This window comes from Leptodactylus fuscus, chromosome 8, assembly GCF_031893055.1.
Source record: "Leptodactylus fuscus isolate aLepFus1 chromosome 8, aLepFus1.hap2, whole genome shotgun sequence".
Taxonomy (NCBI): Eukaryota; Metazoa; Chordata; class Amphibia; order Anura; family Leptodactylidae; genus Leptodactylus; species Leptodactylus fuscus.
Window position 1 is genome coordinate 2,428,620 of NC_134272.1, and position 23,794 is coordinate 2,452,413.

The 23,794-nt window shown below is 43.1% G+C and overlaps 1 protein-coding gene across 1 annotated transcript; it reads right to left on the reverse strand.

The window, feature by feature from the left end:
• Positions 1-582: 582 nt before the first annotated feature.
• LDAF1 (lipid droplet assembly factor 1) lies at positions 583-22,597 on the reverse strand. Its single transcript, XM_075285716.1, has 5 exons — positions 22,472-22,597; positions 12,802-12,946; positions 8,124-8,292; positions 4,188-4,326; positions 583-1,013 (listed from the first exon to the last, which is right to left on the reverse strand). The coding sequence occupies exons 2-5, from the start codon at positions 12,892-12,894 to the stop codon at positions 914-916; spliced, it is 501 nt and encodes a 166-aa protein (XP_075141817.1). The 5' UTR covers positions 12,895-12,946; positions 22,472-22,597; the 3' UTR covers positions 583-913.
• Between the last annotated feature and the right edge of the window lie 1,197 nt (positions 22,598-23,794).

Here is a 23,794-nt window from a genome sequence, read left to right on the forward strand (position 1 = left end):
ATCCCCCAAAAGTAAGACATAGCTGAGGTTTTGTTGAATTGCCTAATATAAAGCACCCCCCAAAAGTAAGACATCCCCCAATAATAATAATCTTTCCGTGCAAAGGTTGTATGAAAAAAAACATTGCAGCCGGCTGAACACTGTGCACTGACGCCACTGCGATACATTGTATGCACTGTTCCAGCAGTGGACACAACGTACGGTATCACAGCAGCGGCAGCAGCCTGCTTTCCTGCACACTCGGAGCACCACACAAAGCGTTCAGCCGGCTGCAATGTTTTTCTTCATACAGTCTTTGTGCAGCAAGCACATCTCAGTGTAGCGCAGTGGTGGCAGCATCACACAAAAATAAAATAAGACATCCCCTGAAAATAAGACATAGCATATCTTTAATACAAACATTTTATATAAGACACTGTATTATTTTCGGGGAAACAGGGTAGTAATGATCTGGGTCAGCAGAGGGGTAATATCAGTAGTGTTTTCTGCCCTAAGCCATTGGTTATCCATCATTATCTTTAGCGTTCCCGATAAAATCCTATAAATATAAGAGAGTAATGACAGAAGCATTGCAGCATGAAATATAGCATCAAATATTTACTGAACAAATGAAGGCTTACGGCAAAACATGTAACAGAGACGGGATCCCGACAGACAATGACATATTATACACAAGGCCCTTGCATTGTATACAGGAGCACACTTGTGCATCCGTATACCAGCGGGTGTCAGATATAGTTATGATGTGTTGCAGTGAATGAGTTTGGATGATTGATTTCTATAGTAAATGTGATGAGCTCCATGTAACACGACACAAATCTAAGTGCATATGTGAAGGCGTAAACACATTACTATTCATGTAACAGTCAGTCCATAGACGGAAAAGGCCACATGTGCAGAAGGAGCAGATCTTCTAGTCCACGTGAGTGCTGTCCTTGGAAACTTTCCTCCTTCTATGAGAGTCTTCAGCTTGCGAGTCTGGAGGAGTCAGGGGCCGGGCTCCAGATAACAATCTAGATGAAGGTTTAGAAGACGTGTTACTCTATGGCAAACCTGGAGTAGCTAAAAAGAAGAATTCAAGGCCATCTATATATTCACCTTAAAGGAGGACCTTTCACCACCTCCACCACCTCTTTGCATCCTCCAATAGGGGGCGTTCCACTGATTCTGGCAAAGTAGGAATATTTTCTGCAGCCCCCACCATTCCCAAGCAATCAGTTCTGTTAATTTCAGCACAATTACACTGTTGTGAGGTGGGTGGTCCCTGACTACTGGCTCCAGCCCAGGACCCCCCACCCGATGGCCTATTGGGTGATGTAAATAACAGCATTGACTGCTCAGGAATGGAGAGGGCTAGAGAAGCAATGCCAACTGTGCTGGAATCTATTGTGGCATCAATTGGAGAATGCAAGATGTTGGTAAAGTCATGAAAGGTCGTCATTAAAGGGGTTGTCCAGGATTAGACATATAAAAGAAAGGGCACCGCTCTGGTTCATAGGTTGTGTCTAATAGTGCACCTCGACTCATGTTAATGGAGCTGATCTGAGATACCAAGCAGTGTCTATAGGCAAGTGTGGCCCTGAAAGAAAGGATAAAAATGTGGGATCACCTATTCAATAAAATTCCTATAACTAAGATATGGTGCAATACTTTATTCCACCTGCGGAGGTGCTATAGGGAAACTGAACACCTCTAGGATTCCCCCACAGATTACAATTTAACCCTTGGTGTCACCGATTCAAGAAGAAATTGTAACAAAAAACAATTGTTCAAAGCCAGAAAGCCTTTAATAAAATCATATCGAAAAAAAACATAAATGCCACAATCAAGAAACAAATATTATTAGGCAATAATTAACATTTAACTAAATCTATTTTTACTTCTAAATTCCAGGGTTTCTTTTGCTTCTAAGATCAGCTGTAAATGTCAGTAATAAGCACTTTGGAGAGAGATACGGGCGACTTACTCACCGCCATGTCTACCAATAGGAAGGCGAATGTTTCCGCAGAATGTGACAAAGGTCTCCCACCGAGTGAAAGTAAATAGAGCCCAGAGGATTTATTCTGCAAGACGTTCGCTTTCCTGGAATACTTGCTGTAAGAATACGGTAAACTCCCAAGCAGAGGTTGGCGGCGCCCTGCGCACTATGAGGCGTCACACTGTGACTACCCCTGACAAGCTAATACTAGATTAAATGCCAAATCACCTCGCGCTACAAATGGAAGACTGAACAAATACATTTCCCCTGGATACAGTATATAGATGGGAGGCTTGTGATACATCTAGTGTGTGCACAAAGAGGATTAGAGGCGAATATCGGAGATTAGGGATGAAGAAGACGGGAGATAACACGAAATAATAAGGAACTTTCAGCAATATCACAAATGTCGTTCCCATCCACAGTATACAGGTAAATATAAAAAATATCCTTTATTATCAAATAATCAGCAAAATAACGGACTACAGGGGTTTACTGGGGCCTATATAACGGTGACCCATCTTTAGGAGGGACGGTCTGACACCCAGGACTCCGCAGATTAGGTGTCTGGGCGAGGGCTTCCTTGCTATACATATTACAGGGGCTTGGCTGGGTATTACAGCTCAGCCCCATTCACAGGCAGCGGCAGGGATCTCAGCAGTGTGAGCGCGTCACAGCTATAGCCATTGGTTGGATGCCGTGGTCACATGTTGGGACATCAGATCACTGGGTTAGGAAGAACTCTGACGTGACAATGACATCCAACCATGAGCGGCTCGAAGAAACGGTCAGAACACAAGTGATAATGGATCGGTATAGAATTTATTACTTATTATGTTACTCTATGCACTGAAAGTAATGGTAGAAATCCCTTGGGGTTGGCCAATCTCTGCAGAATATTCTTCATCAAGACTTTTGCCTAGTTGTCATTATTTCCATTGCATTGAGTCACTATGTCATGTTGGTAAGATAAGATAAAATAATCCTTTAATAGTCCCACATTGGGGGTGTATATAGCTTTGGGTTAGTGTATACAGCTTTGGGTTAGTAATACATAGGAGATCGACCTCTGACATTTTATGGGGCGATCATATTGACTAAACCCCCAAAACACATCCTGAATGACAAGACCCCCGAATAAGCTCCCACTCCTAAGACCATGGGAAAAGAGGATAGCGCGCGCAGTCTGTCTTGGTGACATTTGCATCTTGTACAGATAAATCACATCTTCTAAGGAGAGTAATATATTCCACAATGCAAATTAAAATGTGTTTTTTTTTTCTAAATTTGAATGTGATTTTTCATTTTGGATATGGTAGATTGGATACCTCAGATTATAGACGACGCTATGATTACTGGCGGGCGCACATAACCGCTCTACTCTCTCGGGCGCACCAATACTACATTTATAAGAAAAATCAATTGTGAAGAGCAAGTCTCCAATCTTATTAGTATGGGAACAGAACGTTCATCCCTAATACCATCAGATAGTTCTCCTAGAAGAGTGTCGATATCAGGGGAACCTCTGGGGTCTTCCTATACACAGTATCATCGCAAAACCAATTTTATTCCATTTTAGGGAATATGAAAAAAGACATATTGCTTACAGAGAGCTGTCGATGTCATCTGTACAGACCCCAACGCTTTCCATAAACCTCGTGCACTTGAGAAACCCCCCAAAGTAATAAGAAGGTTTCTGGGCCGGTCCCTGACTATCCAAGCGCAGATCATTCCATATAAACGCAGATACATACGGAACATTTTATTCAATTCATCTCATGGATCTTTTAGATGGACTTTTGCTTTGTGATCTTTAGATTGTTCTAGAAGGTTTAGGAGACTTTTCTGGCAATTGTTTTGCTTTATATCCAATATTTATGGAGATATGTGAAATAGATCGGGTCTATAAGTCTATGGGAGAATAGTTCATACTTCCTCGCTCAAGTGTCTGTTTCATTTCTTACACCTTCTATGTTGGCATTGGTTCTTGGATCTTCCCTCCGCTGGGGCCCCTTTAGGTCTTATTGCGGTGTTGTATGGACTCGGAGTTCTACCATACGGGCTCATTGCTATCCTTGCTGTTACGCTCACCCCAAGCGTCTTCTCCTATAGGTTTATTACCTTATAGCTTTCTCTTAGGTGTGCGGGTTCTGTCACCAGAACATTGGACTTCAGAGCAAATAACATTTCATTCCATGACTGTTCTTACCTGGACGTGTGCAAGTAATTTAATATACTAGATATTGCCAAGTAGCAGAGGCTGAGGACTCCCGACACTCCAAACGACAGGATGACAAGGCCACATAAGACACAGAGCAAGGCCACACCGCACACGGCGATAACAATACCTAACAAAGCAAAACCCAGAGAGAAAATCAGATCACAATGACAAAATGTAAAAACCGTGACATAGATCCAATAGATTGTGGTGAGAAGTCTGATCGACATCAGTAGAGATCTTTCCCAATCAAACAAATGGCGTCTGATCTATAATATCGCACGAAGCAGTGACCACTACTCAGTATACAGAGCCAGGCTCCATATACATAGCATATATGGGCTCAACACTATGGCCTTCAGTACAAACCGTTTAAAGTGCATGGAGACCTTCAACTACGTTTAGTTTTCTGGCAGCCTTTGTTTCAATAATAAATGCTGTAATACAATGTAATTAATGAATTTTAGCTCCTTTCTGTGACACCCTGCACGGAGATCTACTTACTACGGACAGCAGAGATCTGGACGGCACTTATCACCGCAGTGCCGATGGTCGGGCTCTTGTATAACGCAGGGAAGCTGAAGCTAAGGAGGAAGGATCACTGTATAGTTATATCTCAGGTATTATCAAACCTACCAGCTATAATATGACACCAGGACCACTGCTCTAAGGTTTATAATCTGTTTGAAGTGACCCCCTCTCAGGAGCCTCAGCTTCCCTGCATTATACACGAGCCCACCCATCTGTAAAGTGGATATCCATGCAAGAGTTTAGGTAAACTTCACACCCACTATCACGTCAGTAATTTGGTCATCAGCCAAGGATGGATTGTAAAGTGTTCTGAGCCACTCCCGATATCAAATACTGAGCAAAATACACAAGGTGAACAAGGCCTGGAGAAGTTTATACGAGAAAACACTTTGATGACCTAATATTAGGATTGGCCATTGAGAAGTTCGGTCCAACAGCTGGGACTCGCTTCAGTCTGCAAAACTAAGGGGGCAATGCACTCTCTTGATTGAGACTGAGCTACAGATCCAGGCACAGCTACATGTAATGATAATCCGCCAGGCCTGCTTAGTGGTCTCAGCCCCATTTGTGAGGCTCAGGCCCTCACCAATCATTGATGGCTCATTCTAAGTATTATAGGTCATTGCTGCGTTTCCCTGGAATACCCCTCTGATATTCCGCACCCTAGCCTGCCCAGAAAATAATATATTGTAACTAGAAAGCAGAATTTTTACAATTTGACAGATTTACCTGTGAATTCTCACTGTAGTTTTTATGGTTGGACCAAACAACATAAAATATGAAGAATAAATGAGAAGAAATCTGTATAAGCTTGGCGGAGCAAGTAAAAATGTCATGTAGCGAAGCGCGGAAATAATAATGAAGGAAAATTGTGTTATTTGTATACGAGAGGCAGCGCAGATAATAAAGAAGTCTACACGTCAAGTATCCAAGGAGCTCAGGATATACAGAGACTCTTATTTACTGGGATATAGAAGTATACAAAGTGACCGGAATAGTGACGGGGAGAAATCAGGGCAGGTAACGTAAGGACAACGAGGAGTCGCCATTATACAGCGCGGCATTAACCACAAGCCCGTCCAGGCACTGCCGTCACTTGTGTTGGGATCCCAAAAGAATTGTATGAACGCAATGTGCAGAATTCTAATGAATTTCATTCATCTTAATCTGTTTAGTACAAACCAAGGCTTTACATCAGGTCCCGGATATTTGTTATGTACCTGGACTCACTACTTTATTTAGACTTGTGTCATGTAAGGATATATTGTCTTGGTACATAAGGGCTTATACACTGATAGGACTGTGAATCAGCTCTGAGCCGTATAAAGCTGGAATACAGGGATAATGTGGCCTATGGAGGCTCCTACTGATGTTCTGTAGTATAATTGTGCAGTTCTTCTTTCTTCTTTTGCCCAGCATTCATTGTGCCAAAAAATTGTATTATGTTCCTTTGGATTTTGAAAACAATACCGAAATATACAGAGCTGTGTAAGAACCTCTGTGTGGTACCAGAGAAGAACAATGGTTTCCATAAAGGATAAAATCCATCAGTATCCGTCTAATCCAGCCGATACAATGTCATACACCTGCAGTTTGTGCATTCATGACGTATCCTACATGTGTGGCCGCCACTGCAGCAGCTCAGTACAGGGGACCGATCCAGGGGGCTGAGGATAGGCCAGAGAAATATTAAGCAACCCCTTTGTCAGAGGTCTCTACAAAAATATTAGACACAATCCGATTGTTTGCTATCAGCGGCCCTGACACTTAACCTGACACAAAACAAGTCTCCTTCCCATTCACTGCCTTGTTGGTTTCTGAGATCTCTGAATTGGAAGCAGCATGGTGGACTTGTGGAGGAAGAGAATCTAAGCTGGTCAAGGGATGATCCGAGCTGGTTATAGTAGAGTTATCAGAGCTGTGTATGTGCAGATATACTGGATACACAACCCCCGTGTATAATGTGCAGTGTAGAACGGGCAGGGTACAACGGGCAGGGTACAACGGGAAGATAACAAGAATGCAATGACTCGGGAGTCTCTTCTAACTGGAATACTGTGTACAGTTCTGGGCGCCTCAATTCAAGAAAGACATCGATATATTGGAGCAAGTCCAGAGAAGAGCAACCAAAATGGTGGAAGGTCTGCAAACCATGTCCTATGAGGAGCGGCTAAAAGAACTGGGATTGTTTAGTTTGCAGAAGAGAAGGCTGAGGGGAGATTTAATAGCAGTCTACAAATATCTGAAAGGTAGTCACAGTGCAGAGGGATCTCCCCTATTCTCATTAGCACAAGGAAGTACAAGAAGCAATGGGATGAAACTACAGGGAAAGAGATACAGATTAGACATTAGGAAAAACTTTCTGACAGTGAGGGGAGTGAGAGAGTGGAATAGGCTGCCACAGGAGGTGGTGGGCGCTCCATCAATGGAAATCTGCAAGCGGAATCTGGAGAAACATATAGCTGGGATGATTTAGGAAGACCTGCACTCGCAGGGGGTTGGACCCGATGGCCCTTGAGGTCCCTTCCAACTCTACCAAAAAAAACAAAAAAAAAACAAAACCTTCTTCTCTGTGAAGTGTCCAGTGGATCAATACTAAGAACCTCTTGTACTGTATAGTAGCAATAGATGACGGTATAACATTTGGACTCTTTTTTCTCCAATGTTGGGCACAAATATTACACACATATACAGTATATACTACAGCTTCATCTCTTGACCCGCACACATTCACTTCCTATGACTATACACATCTTCTCTTCTCAATTTTGTATATTTTTCCTAAAAAATTAAAAAACAACTATAAAATGCATAAAAAAAATTCACAAACTTTCTTCTTAGATTGTAAAGGATTTCTGTGCTGTTTGATGAGGATTAATATGTGTATGAAACATATGGAGAATCTGTGAAACTACTGAATATATAATTATACGGCGAGCGGCTTATCACCGCGGACGACATCTGTCACCTACAAGGCCTTAAAAACGGCGAAACCAGATGTAAGGAAGCGGACCGGGAAGAAGAATATCAATGAGAAGGTGCGCTGGGGTCGGAGGAGACAAGAAGACTTTTATATCACCACATTAGTAAACAACTGCGTGTAAGCGACTGAAACATTTCCAGCAGATTCTCAGGAGAAAAGTTACACATTTTGACATACATCATATTTGTCCTAAAATTTGTGATTTTTGATACAGCAATGGACGTCAGAAAGGAGATGAAAGAATGTCAGGCCGTCTATGTTCAGGGTGACTTGTTGTCCTCTCGGTTTCTTGGTCCGGTCACAGCTGTGAGCACACTTATGCTATATACTCCCTATAGCTACAATACAATGATGTATACAAGAAGCCTCCCCTATAAAGTGATCACAAAATACACAATACATATGTCTCTTACCTTCTAATATTATCAGCCCGAGGCAGGCGGTCACTGCCGTTCCTGCAATTACAGTCAGAAACAGGCCGACCGGGACAGCAGACAATGCAATAAAAACCAGGAGAGAGAGGGACAGGAAGGGGCGCTCATCCAAATACTGCCCAACAGGGGAGTTCATAAAGGCGACCACCTACAACAATAGAGGAGAAATGTAGGAAAGAGAAATCCTTTTATCATTACAGGCAATAAAACATATAGCAGGAACTTTACAGGGAATCTCTGGGAATACAGATCGGTGGCTTGTCCAGGGACAACCACTGAACTGCAGAATAATAGGACTGTAGTCCTCGTATCCAGGTGTGGATGTGGCTATAATGCAACCCCCGCAGAGATCAGGGGGCCGCACAGAACCTCCCAATTCTGGAGAAAGTCAGGACATGGCATCAGGGAGGTTCATCAGCAGCGGGGTGTAATGTATAGTGCCCCCTGGAGGCAAAAGCAGAGCGTGACAAGCCATAATCTAAGGAGAGGAGAAGATACAGAGAGATGTGATTATTTTGTGCCTCTTCTATGCGGAGGGCTCCTTTAAGCTGCTTGTTTCCATCTCATGCATTTTTTATGGGGATTTGCCTAACAATGACAAGTTATACACAAAGTAACATCATGAGAGCCACAAACTCACAGATATACAGCAGAAATTCAGTCTCTATTGTAAAGGGGAGGGGGTATCCCGATTTAGACATGAATGCCATGATGGGTCTCTCCAGGCCGAGCTCATCTCACCTCTTGGCTTCCCTCCTTGTTTGTTCATTTGCACATTTCTGATTTTTTTTTATCATTCTGTTTAAAATCTACTTAAATTACGGCGCCTGAGATCATCGGAGGAGATTGGATTGTGACTGGGATACTGGAACTACTGCTGCTGATTATCAAAGGGAACCAATATCCTCTACAGATCTTTCCATAGCATCCCCTGATAAATTACAATAATCATTAGAATGACCCGTCTGTCTCCTATACTACAGATACAACGCTTTCTAGATTATGGCTGTAGTCGTTTTCTTCTAAATGAAGACGATTCCATCTACTTGACTTCACCTTAAACCCCTTAAAGGGCAAAGCTCTTCTTGTGGACAAGAATTGTATAATTACTAGTAACAGTACAGTAGTAATAGTACATCTAATACCTTATACAGTATATGGAGTCCTATATGAAAACAAATCGTTATCTTAAAGGGGAACTAGCCTGCTGGTAGAGTCCAGTATACAGTCCTATGAAAAAGTTTGGGCACCCCTATTAATCTTAATCATTTTTAGTTCTAAATATTTTGGTGTTTGCAGCAGCCATTTCAGTTTGATATATCTAATAACTGATGGACACAGTAATATTTCAGGATTGAAATGAGGTTTATTGTACTAACAGAAAATGTGCAATATGCATTAAACCAAAATTTGACCGGTGCAAAAATATGGGCACCTCAACAGAAAAGTGACATTAATATTTAGTAGATCCTCCTTTTGCAAAGATAACAGCCTCTAGTCGCTTCCTGTAGCTTTTAATCAGTTCCTGGATCCTGGATGAAGGTATTTTGGACCATTTCTTTCTACAAAACAATTCAAGTTCAGTTAAGTTTGATGGTCGCCGAACATGGACAGCCCGCTCTCAAATGATCTGAAAACAAAGATTGTTCAACATAGTTGTTCAGGGGAAGGATACAAAACGTTGTCTCAGAGATTTAACCTGTCAGTTTCCACTGTGAGGAACATAGTAAGGAAATGGAAGAGCACAGGGACAGTTCTTGTTAAGCCCAGAAGTGGCAGGCCAAGAAAAATATCAGAAAGGCAGAGAAGAAGAATGGTGAGAAGAGTCAAGGACAATCCACAGACACCTCCAAAGAGCTGCAGCATCATCTTGCTGCAGATGGTGTCACTGTGCATCGGTCAACTATACAGCGCACTTTGCACAAATAGAAGCTGTATGGGAGAGTGATGAGAAAGAAGCCGTTTCTGCACGTACGCCACAAATAGAGTTGCCTGAGGTATGAAAAAGCACATTTGGACAAGGCAGCTTCATTTTGGAAACAAAGATTGAGTTGTTTGGTTATAAAAAAAGGCGTTATGCATGGCGTCCAAAAAGAAACAGCATTCCAAGAAAAACACATGCTACCCACTGTAAAATTTGGTGGAGGTTCCATCATGCTTTGGGGCTGTGTGGCCAATGCCGGCATCGGGAATCTTGTTAAAGTTGAGGGTCGCATGGATTCCACTCAGTATCAGCAGATTCTTGAGAATAATGTTCAAGAATCAGTGACGAAGTTGAAGTTACGCCGGGGATGGATATTTCAGCAAGACAATGATCCAAAACACCGCTCCAAATCCTCAGGCATTCATGCAGAGGAACAATGACAATGTTCTGGAATGGCCATCCCAGTCCCCAGACCTGAATATCATTGACCATCTGTGGGATGATTTGAAGCGGGCTGTCCATGCTCGGCGACCATCTAACTTAACTGAACTTGAATTGTTTGTCCAAAATACCTTTATCCAGGATCCAGGAACTGATTAAAAGCTACAGGAAGCGACTAGAGGCTGTTATCTTTGCAAAAGGAGGATGTACTAAATATTAATGTCACTTTTCTGTTGAGGTGCCCATATTTTTGCACCGGTCAAATTTTGGTTTAATGCATATTGCACATTTTCTGTTAGTACAATAAACCTCATTTCAATCCTGAAATATTACTGTGTCCATCAGTTATTAGATATATCAAACTGAAATGGCTGCTGCAAACACCAAAATATTTAGAACTAAAAATGATTAAGATTAATAGGGGTGCCCAAACGTTTTCATAGGACTGTATAAGTGGCCATGTCTTCTCAAAGGTTCTATGGAGGAAGGATATAAAGAGAGCCTGGACATCTGCAACTGAGATAGGGAATATGTAGAGCGCCCTATAATAGAGAAAGTGCCACACTGAGTGTCCGAGGATATGTGGACCAGGAGCCTCAGGGTTCTGCCCCTGCCTGAGACACAGGGTGGACGGGGCACCCGGGCACTGAGCAAGTAAATGACTGGCTGTCAGTAAGAGAGTTAGTGATTCCAGTCCAGACTACTGGATCCATCAGGCTCGTCCAATACTCACAGTGCACCCCACTGTTGTAATTGCACCTCCATTGCCCATAAGCTGTTGGTTACCTTACCGCACTATCTCCCCAGTAAAGTTATATGTGATTTGTAACCTGCAGCCACAAATCTTCCCATTCTCAGATCCTTCATTATCATCATGGGCACGCTCATTCCCATCTGGCTCAGGAAGACCATTAGGCTGTTCCCCGTGGGCAGGGAGTCCAGTGATCAGACCACACTTATTAGCCACATAGCATTGTCTTCTACCATTTTGGCTAGCAGGAGAGCAGATGAGTCCCCAGACTATGCTATATATAGTAGAGTAGAATATGTAGGTGACAAAGCTGATTTAAATGTTCAATTAATGGCGCACAGTGATACAGTATACACATATAGCATGCTCAGGGTGATATATGTCATACCTGTATTTCATATGTGTATCAGAGGTCCAAAAGTTATGTAAGTTTTGCCTAAGACGGTCAGGTGGTGGAACCAAGTTTAGAGGTTGTGTTCCCCTTTACCAAGACAGTCAGATGTCTACCGAGAGTATATCTCTGAGTATGTGACATTTTATTACAATGGTGCTATATTGCATGCATGTGTGTTTGTCCGAGCGTGTTTTTCCGGTTGAAAAACTGCCTGACTACTTTGTTTGATACACAAGCAATTATTGCATTGCAGGGAAAGGGTTAAGGGTAACCAAAGGGACCTCACAGGACATTACACAAAATAACTACATTCAAGCCAAAGGACAAAAGTGGAAACTGCAGAGAGCATGGCTGTAGGGGTTTGCTTTTAATATACAGTACAGTATATTTTTAGGAGTATGGGAGCTCGGAGGGGTGCTGGACCGGCAGAAACTCCAAATCAGTGAACCCTGCACTAAAAGAAATGAACTCTGTGCAATAAGCTATCAGCCGAGTACATACGCTGCTCTGCTAGAGATGACCCATTTTATGTTACATTACAACTATATCAGGCTAGAGAGCGTATACTCAGCGATTTCCCTGCCCTATAAAGTCTACATTATAATTAGTTCTAGGACTTACAATAGAAGTGCTGGACCGGGACTCTATGAGATTGCATGTACAGAATACTAAGAGATGTCAGATTTTCTGGCTACCTTGTTATATATTGGGTGTGTCAGCTCCACATCATGTGGCCGCACCCTTCGTAATATCCCTTTAATTGCTACTAAATAAATTGTGCACCTCTATAGTACAGATTAGACAATGTCAGGGCTCATACACAGGACCACCATAGTCCATGTGTCCGGTATATAACACAGAGGTAAAGTCAGTTTATTACACTCACATTCCGTGAGTCATACAGTCTCTGTATATAGGACGGATTCTCCCGTAAACGCCAGAATATCTGTGTAATTACGGAGATGGACAAAGCCTTGCCAGCAGTAAATGAAGTCTGTAAGGCCTGGGTGCGCAGGGCACGGCTGTGTATGAGGTCTGATGACAATGGATCCGCTTACAATAAGTCTCTGCTCTCTGATTGTTAGAGATATGAATAGAAATATTCAGCAATAACTCTACAACCACATAGACATGAAAGCAGAAGGACCTTGGAGTTACTATTGATGGTCCTCATGACGGAGTTTATCTGCTTCTGAAATTCCTGCATTTTCTCTCCTCCAGCAGTTTCGGGACTGGCCATGTCGGTTCCCTTCCGGCCGTATCCAAACGGGAGTCTCTAATGGCAGCAATTCCTTGAAGGAAGAGAAATAATAAATCTATTAAAATCCCATTGTATTGTATTAGTCCTTGTTAGAGAGTGATCAGTAACATACAAAGTGCTGCGGTATAAGTGCTAAGTCTATGGGGGTTCTGCACCAGAAGCCTCTAATCCCCTCCAAAGCCAACAACAAATTATACAATCTGTGCAGATAATATATTCATTTAGAAAAGGCCTGGATTTGCAGCACCATCCTGCCAGTATATTAGGGGATTGCAGCTTTAACCATCACATCCATATGTGCATCATGGGAATCTGCCGGCTCACTCCAAAAGCCCTTTGTGCACTTAGTTAGCATATAAATACATGTTATTATGGCAAGCACACACTAGAAAACTCCATCCACCCACGGTGGCTCAATGACAGTGCAGCGACGTGAATGAGACCGGTTTGACCTGCAACATTGGGCAGCCATTGGCCCTCCATCAGTGGGTGTGATGTTGGCAATGTGGGCGACTGCTCTGGGCGTCATCCAGTGATAGACACAAGGGAAAAGTGTCACCTATAGAACCGTCCATAGACTTCCTTATACATACTGCTGTGTGAAAGTCTAAAACAGGGCGTTAATAAAAGAGCCCATTAGCTAAATGGCCGACAATCAGGCACGGAATTAAGATGAACCCTGGAAGTCCATTGAAGGCTACCATTGTAGTTGGAACTTATAGGAACAGGGGTTAGAGAAGTTGTCTAATATCACAAGCTTCTCCAGACACATGATGAATCTCAGCACCTCACTGTGCCCTAGAAAGGGGGTCTGGGGTCTCTACATTCAGGGGTATCACGGGACATCGCAAGCAAGAAGTGCCTACGTGAGCCCTTATTAATAGAACCCGCTATAATAGACAGAAGGGAAACTTCTAGAGAGACTTAAAATAAATTCTATATATTATTATGATGATGATATACTTTATTAATGACCATCACATGTAAGGTGAGACAGGCCATAGTGATCACAGATCAGGAAATCTAATTTGTGCTCAATTTCCCTAAAAGTTTGGTAAAATCCGGAACTTTGGTTATTCCTTTTGGATGAATTGCTGAAAATGACAATCTAACCAGTAACTCTGTGTCAGTGAGGAACATACAATGTGACCAAGACACAATCTGGAATGGCAGCCAACAAGGGAGACTCCTCTTACAGCGGTCACTGACTGTTTGGATCACGAGGAATAACAGCTGTAAGCCAAGACTCTTATTTAGCAGTGTCGCTCATTCCCCCCCCCCCATGTACCAGCTCGACCTTGACCTTTACCCCAAAGCAGCATTTTAAGGCAACACTCCCAGAAAAGCTATAGTGCTGTGCAAAAGTGTTAGGCATAGGGTGTACAAATGCTGCACAGTAAGAATACTTTCAGAAACAGAAGGGTTAACAATTAACAAAATGAAATGGATAAAGATGTAAATCCCATCAATATTTGGTGTGACCTTTGCCCTTTGGAGGAGGAGTCCTGGAAGTGATGATCCCGCCCCCATAGATATCGCCCTGATCTCATCATCCTCCAGTCTGTCTGGGAGGACATAAAGAGACAGGACGGACTGGACAAGCAACATCCACAGAAGACCTGGGCTTAGTTCTCCAAGATGGCGGCGGGAACAACCTCCCTGCCAAAAACTGTCTGCAAGTACCAAGAAGAAGGCAAAGGGCAAAGGTCACCCCAAATTTCATTAGATTTTAATTATTTTGTTTGCATAACTTTGTTAATTTTCTCTTTGCTGCTTTTTGACTCCCTTTATGATGCGCCACCTCCTCAGGCCCTGCACCAGGTATAACACTGAGAATTAGCTCTGTCTGGAGTGTCCCTTGAAGGACTTGACGTCTGATTTGTGCCCTTCTCTCTGCAGAGCTCCGCTGAGTACATTACATTATCACATCATTGATCCTGATATTATTGTATTGGTTACTATAACTTTCAGTTACTTTTCTCCGTGAGGATAATTGGAGATAAATGATAATATCCTGATGTAAATATGTGATGTACATGCTTGTCATATGACGTAGTGCCAGGACCGTCTGTAATTGTGACCAGTGACTCGAATGTTCCAGCTTTAATACAGTTACAGTAAATTAAATAAAAGGCGTCTTTCTAAGAATGCAGCGGTACAGCATAAACAACCCCCCAGGCTTATCCAGGGTGCAAAACAGCCCAATGCTTAAAGCTCTGATATAATGCAGCAGTATACAGTCAGTCTGGGGGTGGAGAGGAGCCCACCAGGGTGCACACACTATAATCACTGCCTAGAAACGGTAACAAATATTACCAAACTTAATCTGCACCCCAAAGGCAATGACTGGTGGGGAGCAATGTAGTGGTGGGGTCAGGCCTGTGTAGGTGCAGGTGGTTTGGCAGGGTGTAGACTATTGTCTGGGCGTGGGCCAGGTTGAACCCTCATGCAGATAATGAGGTCCATGATCACTCTGTATGGATGTGGGTACTGGATTTGTTTGGATGTGGGTACTGTATCACTGATGTGACGCCATGTTTTCCTCTTTTTCTATATTCAGGTGCAGTCTGGGACACGACTATGGGAGGAGATGATCACACCAGACCGGTACTTGCTGGGAGATCCGCGGCGCTCCGTCTGTGCCCGGCCATTACAATAACACTGATTGGATCATTTTTTTGTGTGTGTTCTGGGAAAAGATGAATAAATTCCATTTTCTACTTATTTCCCAGTACAATACACAGTGTAGGTGCGCCCAGGACTTGTAAAGGAAGGAGAACTCTTCAGGTTTTACTACTCGGCAGATGTTTAGGAACATTTGCTCAGCGACGCGGCTCTTACTAGGGAGTGACATGAGCCGCATTCAAAGGAACAAAACCTGAGATGGTGATGTATAGAAGTCTCTGGGTTTATTAGCGGCTGCTCACCATAATGGATAATGCCTAGCCGGATTTCACGCCTGGTGGGTGCTTCTATAATAGAGTCATTCAAAAATTAAATAAGCAATTTCCATGGAAACCGCAAGGTTCAGTAATCGCCTGTTTACAATCAGAAGGATTAAGACGTCTCCTAAAGTAACCCACATATCACTATGTACAGACAGCAGGCGTCACAAACCCCAGTGACATATAGTGTGTTATCTATGGGATGGGGTGGACGGCCTCGCTTGGGGCAGTACCAGACGCACAGTACCTTAGTGGGTGGTGGCAGCCAGTGGCCCCCAATAATGGTGCCCGCCATAGGGTACCCAAGAAGAAAAACTTACCCCAGGGTCACATTTTTTTTTTTTCTGAAGACTCCATATCGGGTGTAGGTGACCCAGACATAAGACCGGCTGGATGCTAGGAAATCCCAATCTGACCAATGATGTCACCACAAGGGGGGCAGAGGTAACAGATGAACTTTGGGAATACTTGCCAAAGGAGTCCATGCAAATGGCCCATAGAGTGTGAGACAAAAATTCTCAGGCAGTCACACCCTATGGGCGCGGCAAAGACCCTTCTGGACATCAAGACATGACAAAATGAGGGTGCAGAGACCCCGAGAATGGGAATATTATCAGACTATAATATAGAGAAGACAGCATAATAATGGGGGTCTAGGTCACATAATCTGGTGGTATAGCGCCCAGAGATTAAGGATTATATCACTGTTCTCTACGAAAGCCTAAGGGCAGGTCATAATGGAGCTGATCTAAATGGGAGGGGGGATAGGTGTATCCGGACTAAAATATCATTGGAAGGTGCTGGGGTTTAATCCATATTTAGGCGGCCGAAGGTTCCCTTTAAAATGTTCATCAGATACCAATGTGTAATAGAGAACGGGGCCAGTCTCTGTAGGGTCAATCACTGTAGGGTGGTCGGTCATTGTAGGGTCAGTCTAAGGGTTCTTCCCCTTTCAAGTCTTACAATGGAGTTTCTATGTGAGCAGTGAGGACCTTGTCAAGCTGTCCCAAAATTAAGACAGGGCGGACCATTTTTGGCTTAAACGTGATCCGTCAGAGTCAATCTTTTGTCCCAAAATAGGGTTCCCAATGTTAATTTCGCCTCAAGGTGGGTCAATCACTGTAGGGTGGTCAGTCACTGTAGGGTCAGTCTCTGTAGGGTCAGCCTCTGTAGGGTCAGCCTCTGTAGGGTGGTCAGTCTCTGTAGGGTGGTCAGTCTCTGTAGGGTGGTCAGTCTCTGTAGGGTGGTCAGTCTCTGTAGGGTCAGTCTCTGTAGGGTCAGCCTCTGTAGGGTCAGCCTCTGTAGGGTCAGCCACTGCAGGGTGGTCAGTCTCTGTAGGGTCAGCCTCTGTAGGGTCAGTCTCTGTAGGGTCAGTCTCTGTAGGGTCAGCCTCTGTAGGGTCAGTCTCTGTAGGGTCAGTCTCTGTAGAGTCAGTCCCTGTAGGGTGGTCAGCCTCTGTAGGGTCAGGCACTGTAGGGTCAGGCACTGTAGGGTGGTCAGCCTCTGTAGGGTGGTCAGTCTCTGTAGGGTCAGGCACTGTAGGGTCAGGCACTGTACGGTCAGCCTCTGTAGGGTCAGCCTCTGTAGGGTCAGCCTCTGTAGGGTCAGCCTCTGTAGGGTCAGTCTCTGCAGGGTCAGCCTCTGAGGACAGAGAGGTCACTATTAAAGATCTCCATTTTCAGAATAAAAGGCCATTTTTCTCGCCCCAGTTCTTGTCATGTAAATGTGCTGGCCCTTCTCATACATGTATACTCGTATATAACCTGTATAATAATATAACGCATTGAACTGGTCGTGTCCTATTGGGGAGCAGCACCTTGTGGGCCCCCTAAGGCTCCTGGCTCCCCCCCCAGTTTATCTGTCGGTACACTGGTAAGTCATACATGTTACACACATAAGATGACGGTTATGTAAGAGAAGGAACATGGGAACAAATAAGACGATATTCCCATTGGTGGAAGTGCTGCCGTGTGTGATAAAGCTGATGGGCTCTTACTATAAACCTTTAATAACCATAATGAGGCCCAGAACCCGCAGACATCAGGACGAGAGCACACGGCATCGGCAGGAACCTGTGAGGAATATTACTAGGACGTAACTCTTAAGATCCTGCTGTGAAAATAGTTGTGGCCTGCAGAGCGCTGCGAGGGCTAATAAACAATATCTCGTTCAGTCTCACATTGCTGAGCTCGCCTTATACAGCGGCGGCGGCAGCGGAACAAATAGCCGCAACGTGCACATTATACAGCTGGTGAATATAAAAGGGAACATTATAGGGGCCACAATTAGGTTATAAGAGTCAGGGAGTGGTCAGAGACTTAGCGCAATCCTACAAGTCACAAGAACTGCACAAGGCCTAGTGGAAGGGATGGTCTGGCCACAAATCTCATATTCATATTTATGACCTATCCCCAGTATTCCAGGACATACGGACTACTACTGGCATTAAAGAGGGTTACTGACCCCTAGACAAGGTATGGGGCACGTTCAGCAGCCGGTGTAGCAGAGAATAGAGGGGAGAATATATCATACACAGACTGACATGTGACTTATATAGGAGCACCGGTGCCCCCTCCCTGTCCGAGAAAACAACGTTCGGCTCTGGGAGGCTGCAAGAACAACTTATGTATGTGGCCGGACCCCACTAATCCCATACTGTTGGTCTACCCTATGTATAGTCATCAGTATAAAAAATACTTTAAAAAAACAAACAAACCCTTTATCCGGACATGTATGTAAGTTTGTGTCCATGTATTTTATTACTGTGCAAAACCACAGCAACTGAGAAAAGTATGGGAAGTATATAGGGATGTATACAGGGGTGTATATAGGGAAGTATACAAGGAAGTATATAGGGGTGTATACAGGGAAGTATATAGGGATGTATACAGGGAAGTATATAGGGACATATATAGGGATGTATACAGGGAAGTATATAGGGGTGTATACAGGGAAGTATACATGGACGTATATAGGGATGTATATAGGGACATATATAGGGATGTATACAGGGAAGTATATAGGGGTATATACAGGGAAGTATACAGGGAAGTATATAGGGATGTATACAGGGATGTATACAGGGGTGTATATAGGGAAGTATACAAGGAAGTATATAGGGATGTATACATGGACGTATATAGGGATGTATACAGGGAAGTATATAGGGGTGTATACAGGGAAGTATACATGGACGTATATAGGGATGTATATAGGGACATATATAGGGATGTATACAGGGAAGTATATAGGGGTATATACAGGGAAGTATACAGGGAAGTATATAGGGATGTATACAGGGATGTATACAGGGGTGTATATAGGGAAGTATACAAGGAAGTATATAGGGATGTATACATGGACGTATATAGGGATGTATACAGGGAAGTACATAGGGGTGTATACAGGGAAGTATACATGGACGTATATAGGGATGTATATAGGGACATATATAGGGATGTATACAGGGAAGTATATAGGGGTATATACAGGGAAGTATACAGGGATGTATACAGGGAAGTATATAGGGACATATATAGGGATGTATACATGGACGTATATAGGGATGTATACAGGGAAGTATATAGGGGTGTATACAGGGAAGTATATAGGGGTGTATACAGGGAAGTATATAGGGACATATATAGGGATGTATACAGGGAAGTATATAGGGGTGTATACAGGGAAGTATACATGGACGTATATAGGGATGTATATAGGGACATATATAGGGATGTATACAGGGAAGTATATAGGGGTATATACAGGGAAGTATACAGGGAAGTATATAGGGATGTATACAGGGATGTATACAGGGGTGTATATAGGGAAGTATACAAGGAAGTATATAGGGATGTATACATGGACGTATATAGGGATGTATACAGGGAAGTATATAGGGGTGTATACAGGGAAGTATACATGGACGTATATAGGGATGTATATAGGGACATATATAGGGATGTATACAGGGAAGTATATAGGGGTATATACAGGGAAGTATACAGGGAAGTATATAGGGATGTATACAGGGATGTATACAGGGGTGTATATAGGGAAGTATACAAGGAAGTATATAGGGATGTATACATGGACGTATATAGGGATGTATACAGGGAAGTACATAGGGGTGTATACAGGGAAGTATACATGGACGTATATAGGGATGTATATAGGGACATATATAGGGATGTATACAGGGAAGTATATAGGGGTATATACAGGGAAGTATACAGGGATGTATACAGGGAAGTATATAGGGACATATATAGGGATGTATACATGGACGTATATAGGGATGTATACAGGGAAGTATATAGGGGTGTATACAGGGAAGTATATAGGGGTGTATACAGGGAAGTATACATGGACGTATATAGGGATGTATATAGGGACATATATAGGGATGTATACAGGGAAGTATATAGGGGTATATACAGGGAAGTATACAGGGAAGTATATAGGGACATATATAGGGATGTATACATGGACGTATATAGGGATGTATATACAAGGAAGTATACAGGGATGTATACAGGGAAGTATATAGGGATGTTAGGGAATGGCCACGTGGGATTTCAGCTGGATTTCTGTTAAATGTTTTTTTAACATTTTTTTCAGAATTGTATTTTTTTTGTTAGTAAAATGGTTGAAAAAGTCAAAAGGAGATAAAACCCCCCCAAAAAGCATCAGATGTGAGAAACAATTCTAACAGGCCTGAGCTCCACCACTTCATCCAAAATCACAGGAGCGGTATACAGATAGTAGACATCAAATATCATGTCCCCTATGGGGTAACACTGAGGGCAATCCTGTAATTACCTCTATAGTATCAGAGACAGGCTCAGGATACAAAGAAAACTAGTCAAGAAACATATAGGAAAAGAATAATAATAATGGTAATAATACATACTACTACTAATAATAATAATAATAATAACTACTAATAATCACTACAACTTATAATCATACTAATATATACTAATACTACTAACAATATTACTACTAATACATATGGCTACCAATACTACTAATAGTAATGTAGAGTCACTCAGACCTGGCCTGTGATTGAACAATATTCTGCATTTAGTGAATCACAAATCTTTCATGGCTGATTCACTTATAGGCATGAAACTATAAAACCGTACAGAGCGCATAACAACTCTAATAGTAATAGTCCACAGGACTGACACACATGCCACATCATAGCACTCACAGCACAATCACATCTGTAGCAATGTCACCTGCAATACTTCACCATATGACACTTACATACGCCATCATTAAGGGGAAGTTCACATAGTGGATATAATAATGGGACCCACCATGCAGAATCTGCCATGAACGTTTTCCTAAGGGTGGCTTAAGGCCGGGTGCAGATGGGGTTTTTGGGCTAGCAGAAAAAGGAACCCATTGAAGTCAATGGGAGTCTTTTTTTCAGCACTGAAATTCCACATCAAATTCACTCACCATTTTCCTCTGTGTGAATGGACCCTTAAGCTGAAACTCAGATTTTTTCTGCAGATTTTGCTGTGCTTTTTTGAGCCAAAGCCAGGAGTGGCTTGAACAGAAGGAAGACGTATAAGGGCCCCTTCACACGGCGTAAGCGCACCGCTCATTTAGACACGTATACATCAGCATATACGCACGCTTCCCATAGAAATCAATGGGCTCTGTTTTGAAGTGCCGCGCTTGGATACATGTATACATGAGCGGCGCACTTACGCTGTGTGAAGGGGCCCTAAGTGTTTCGTATGTCTTTCCTATTCCTTTTGTAGTCATTCTTGGCTTTGGCTACAAAAAAAACAGTAAAAGCTGCATATCTGCAATGTGGGGCCTCAGCCTTAATAAGCACATAAGATAATACAAGTCACAAAATCCAGTGTGTATATCAGAATATAGACCCCATACCCAATCAAGGGCCGATGCAGTGGAATTTAGTGATGTATAATGCTAGGAGTCCCTGCGGCTATACGGTCCCACACTATATAGAGGACGGCAGAGCCCAGGGAAGAAGGGACGCTTAGCATCATACAGCACTACTTTGCTTGGAGTGTGGCCCATAATTTCCATTGTTCTGATACTCAGATGGATCAGGACAACAGACATTGTGTCAGTAATGTCAGCCTAGCCTTATAGCATTATTTTCCAAGTGTCGCTTGATACCAAAGGCTAAAATCACATGGCTGTAATACAGTATGTCAGTGCTTTAGGGATTGCATTACAGCCAAAAACTCCTTTGCAGGGCAAGTGTAACGGCCCTCACTAACAGCACCATTGGGATCTATGATAACACACACTTGGGACAGGATTATTTGGCTGGAATACAATCTGGATAATTCGGATGTATTGCAGCTGTTTTAATCCAACCTAAGGCCCTGAAGGTAAGGAGCCCAAGTGTTCGGGGCCCTATTGTTACACAGGACCCCATGATGGGTACATCTGCTACCAGTAATAGACATTCATTAGTTTACAACAACCCCATAATGTGAAGATCGTCTGCTCTTGTGCCAAACAATATCTAGGCCATTGTCAGGGTCCAGTGCGTAAGCCATCAGCAGACAGCGACAACAAGTGCACAGCTTGGTAACGTGAAGGCTCCCTGCTCTTACCTCTCAGGCTGCCTGTCAGATCCCTCCATACTACTACCACAATACACAGGGCAGCATTTCCTATCCACTCCCCGCCCCAGGGCTCTGTTCAGACACAAGACCAGCCTTCACACAGTGCAGCTCCTTACAGCGCCTGCCTGATCACTCCTCCTTCCTTCTGTGTTTGGCTTTGCACCGACACAAGCTGTTATTAAAGTCACAGTAATGGCAGACTCCGAAACTTCTCTGGGAACGTCCAATATACACAGGATAAGTATAGACGGCGAGATACGGAGACAGTATATACTTATATCAGTGTCAGAGGTGACCTTATCATTCTCTAGATCACGCTGCAGCCAAGGCGGGGAATATTTATTCTTCTAAAGAGGAAGATCTTCTCATTTACTTGTGAAGACATTCATATATGTGTGGTATATAGGAGTGCAAGGACAGGGGCAGTAGTGCAAGGACACTACTATATATAGGAGTGCAAGGACAGTATGGAAGTCAGTTTATGGCCTGGAATCACAGTATACAGGAATGAAACAAAGCCAGAAAGATAATCAAAGGGAATGTAAAGCAGCGACTTGTAAGGGTGCATTCACACTGAGTAAACGCTAGCTTATTTTGTAGAGTAAAATTACACTTGTAAATTTTGCTATCCCATTGACTTCAATGATATTTTTTTACAAGTGTAAAAATACGCCTGTAAAAAATACGCCTGTAAAAATACGCCTGTAAAATGTCATTGAAGTCAATGGGATAGCAAAATTTACAAGTGTAATTTTACTCTACAAAATAAGCTAGCGTTTACTCAGTGTGAATGCACCCTTATTCTTCTTCCTGAAGGAACCATTTCTGGCTTTGGCTCAAGAGAACGCATCAAAAAATACCTTACGTCCCAAAATACCTTTACGTTGCACGGGACGTAAATGCTGCGGGCAAGCGGAGACGTTGCGGGAAAAATCGTGGCGTTTTACAGTGCAAGCAAAGGTTATTAGCTGTAAGCCAGCGCTGTGTCACCCCCCTGTGCAAGCAAAGGGGATGGGATTCATGTGAATACCATGCCCACTTTGCGGAAGAAATCGCAGTGTGGACACGCTGCCGTTGCGGCTTTTCAAATCGCAGCATGTCAATTATATCTATGGAAACCCTGGTGGCTTTCCCATAGATATAATGGGAAGAGAAAGTCCGCAGAGGAAAACTCCGCAAACTTTCTGTTGAAAGCGCTGCGGAAAGAACCACAGTGCGTTCACACCACGGTTCTTTCCGCAGCGCTTTAGCGCTGTGATTATGGCCCGTGGGGCCTTAGCCTTAAAGGGATTTTGCGGGCAAAAATATATA

What these genes read in the sequence shown, in the direction of transcription:
- LDAF1 (XM_075285716.1), bottom strand. Translation starts at nt 12,894, where the DNA reads ATGGCCAGTCCCGAAACTGCTGGAGGAGAGAAAATGCAGGAATTTCAG. An exon ending in CCATCAATAGTAACTCCAAG is followed by an intron (nt 8,293 to 12,801) that starts GTCCTTCTGCTT and finishes CTATTGTTGTAG; the next exon opens with GTGGTCGCCTTTATGAACTC. An exon ending in AATTACTTGCACACGTCCAG is followed by an intron (nt 1,014 to 4,187) that starts GTAAGAACAGTC and finishes ACCTTCATCTAG; the next exon opens with ATTGTTATCTGGAGCCCGGC.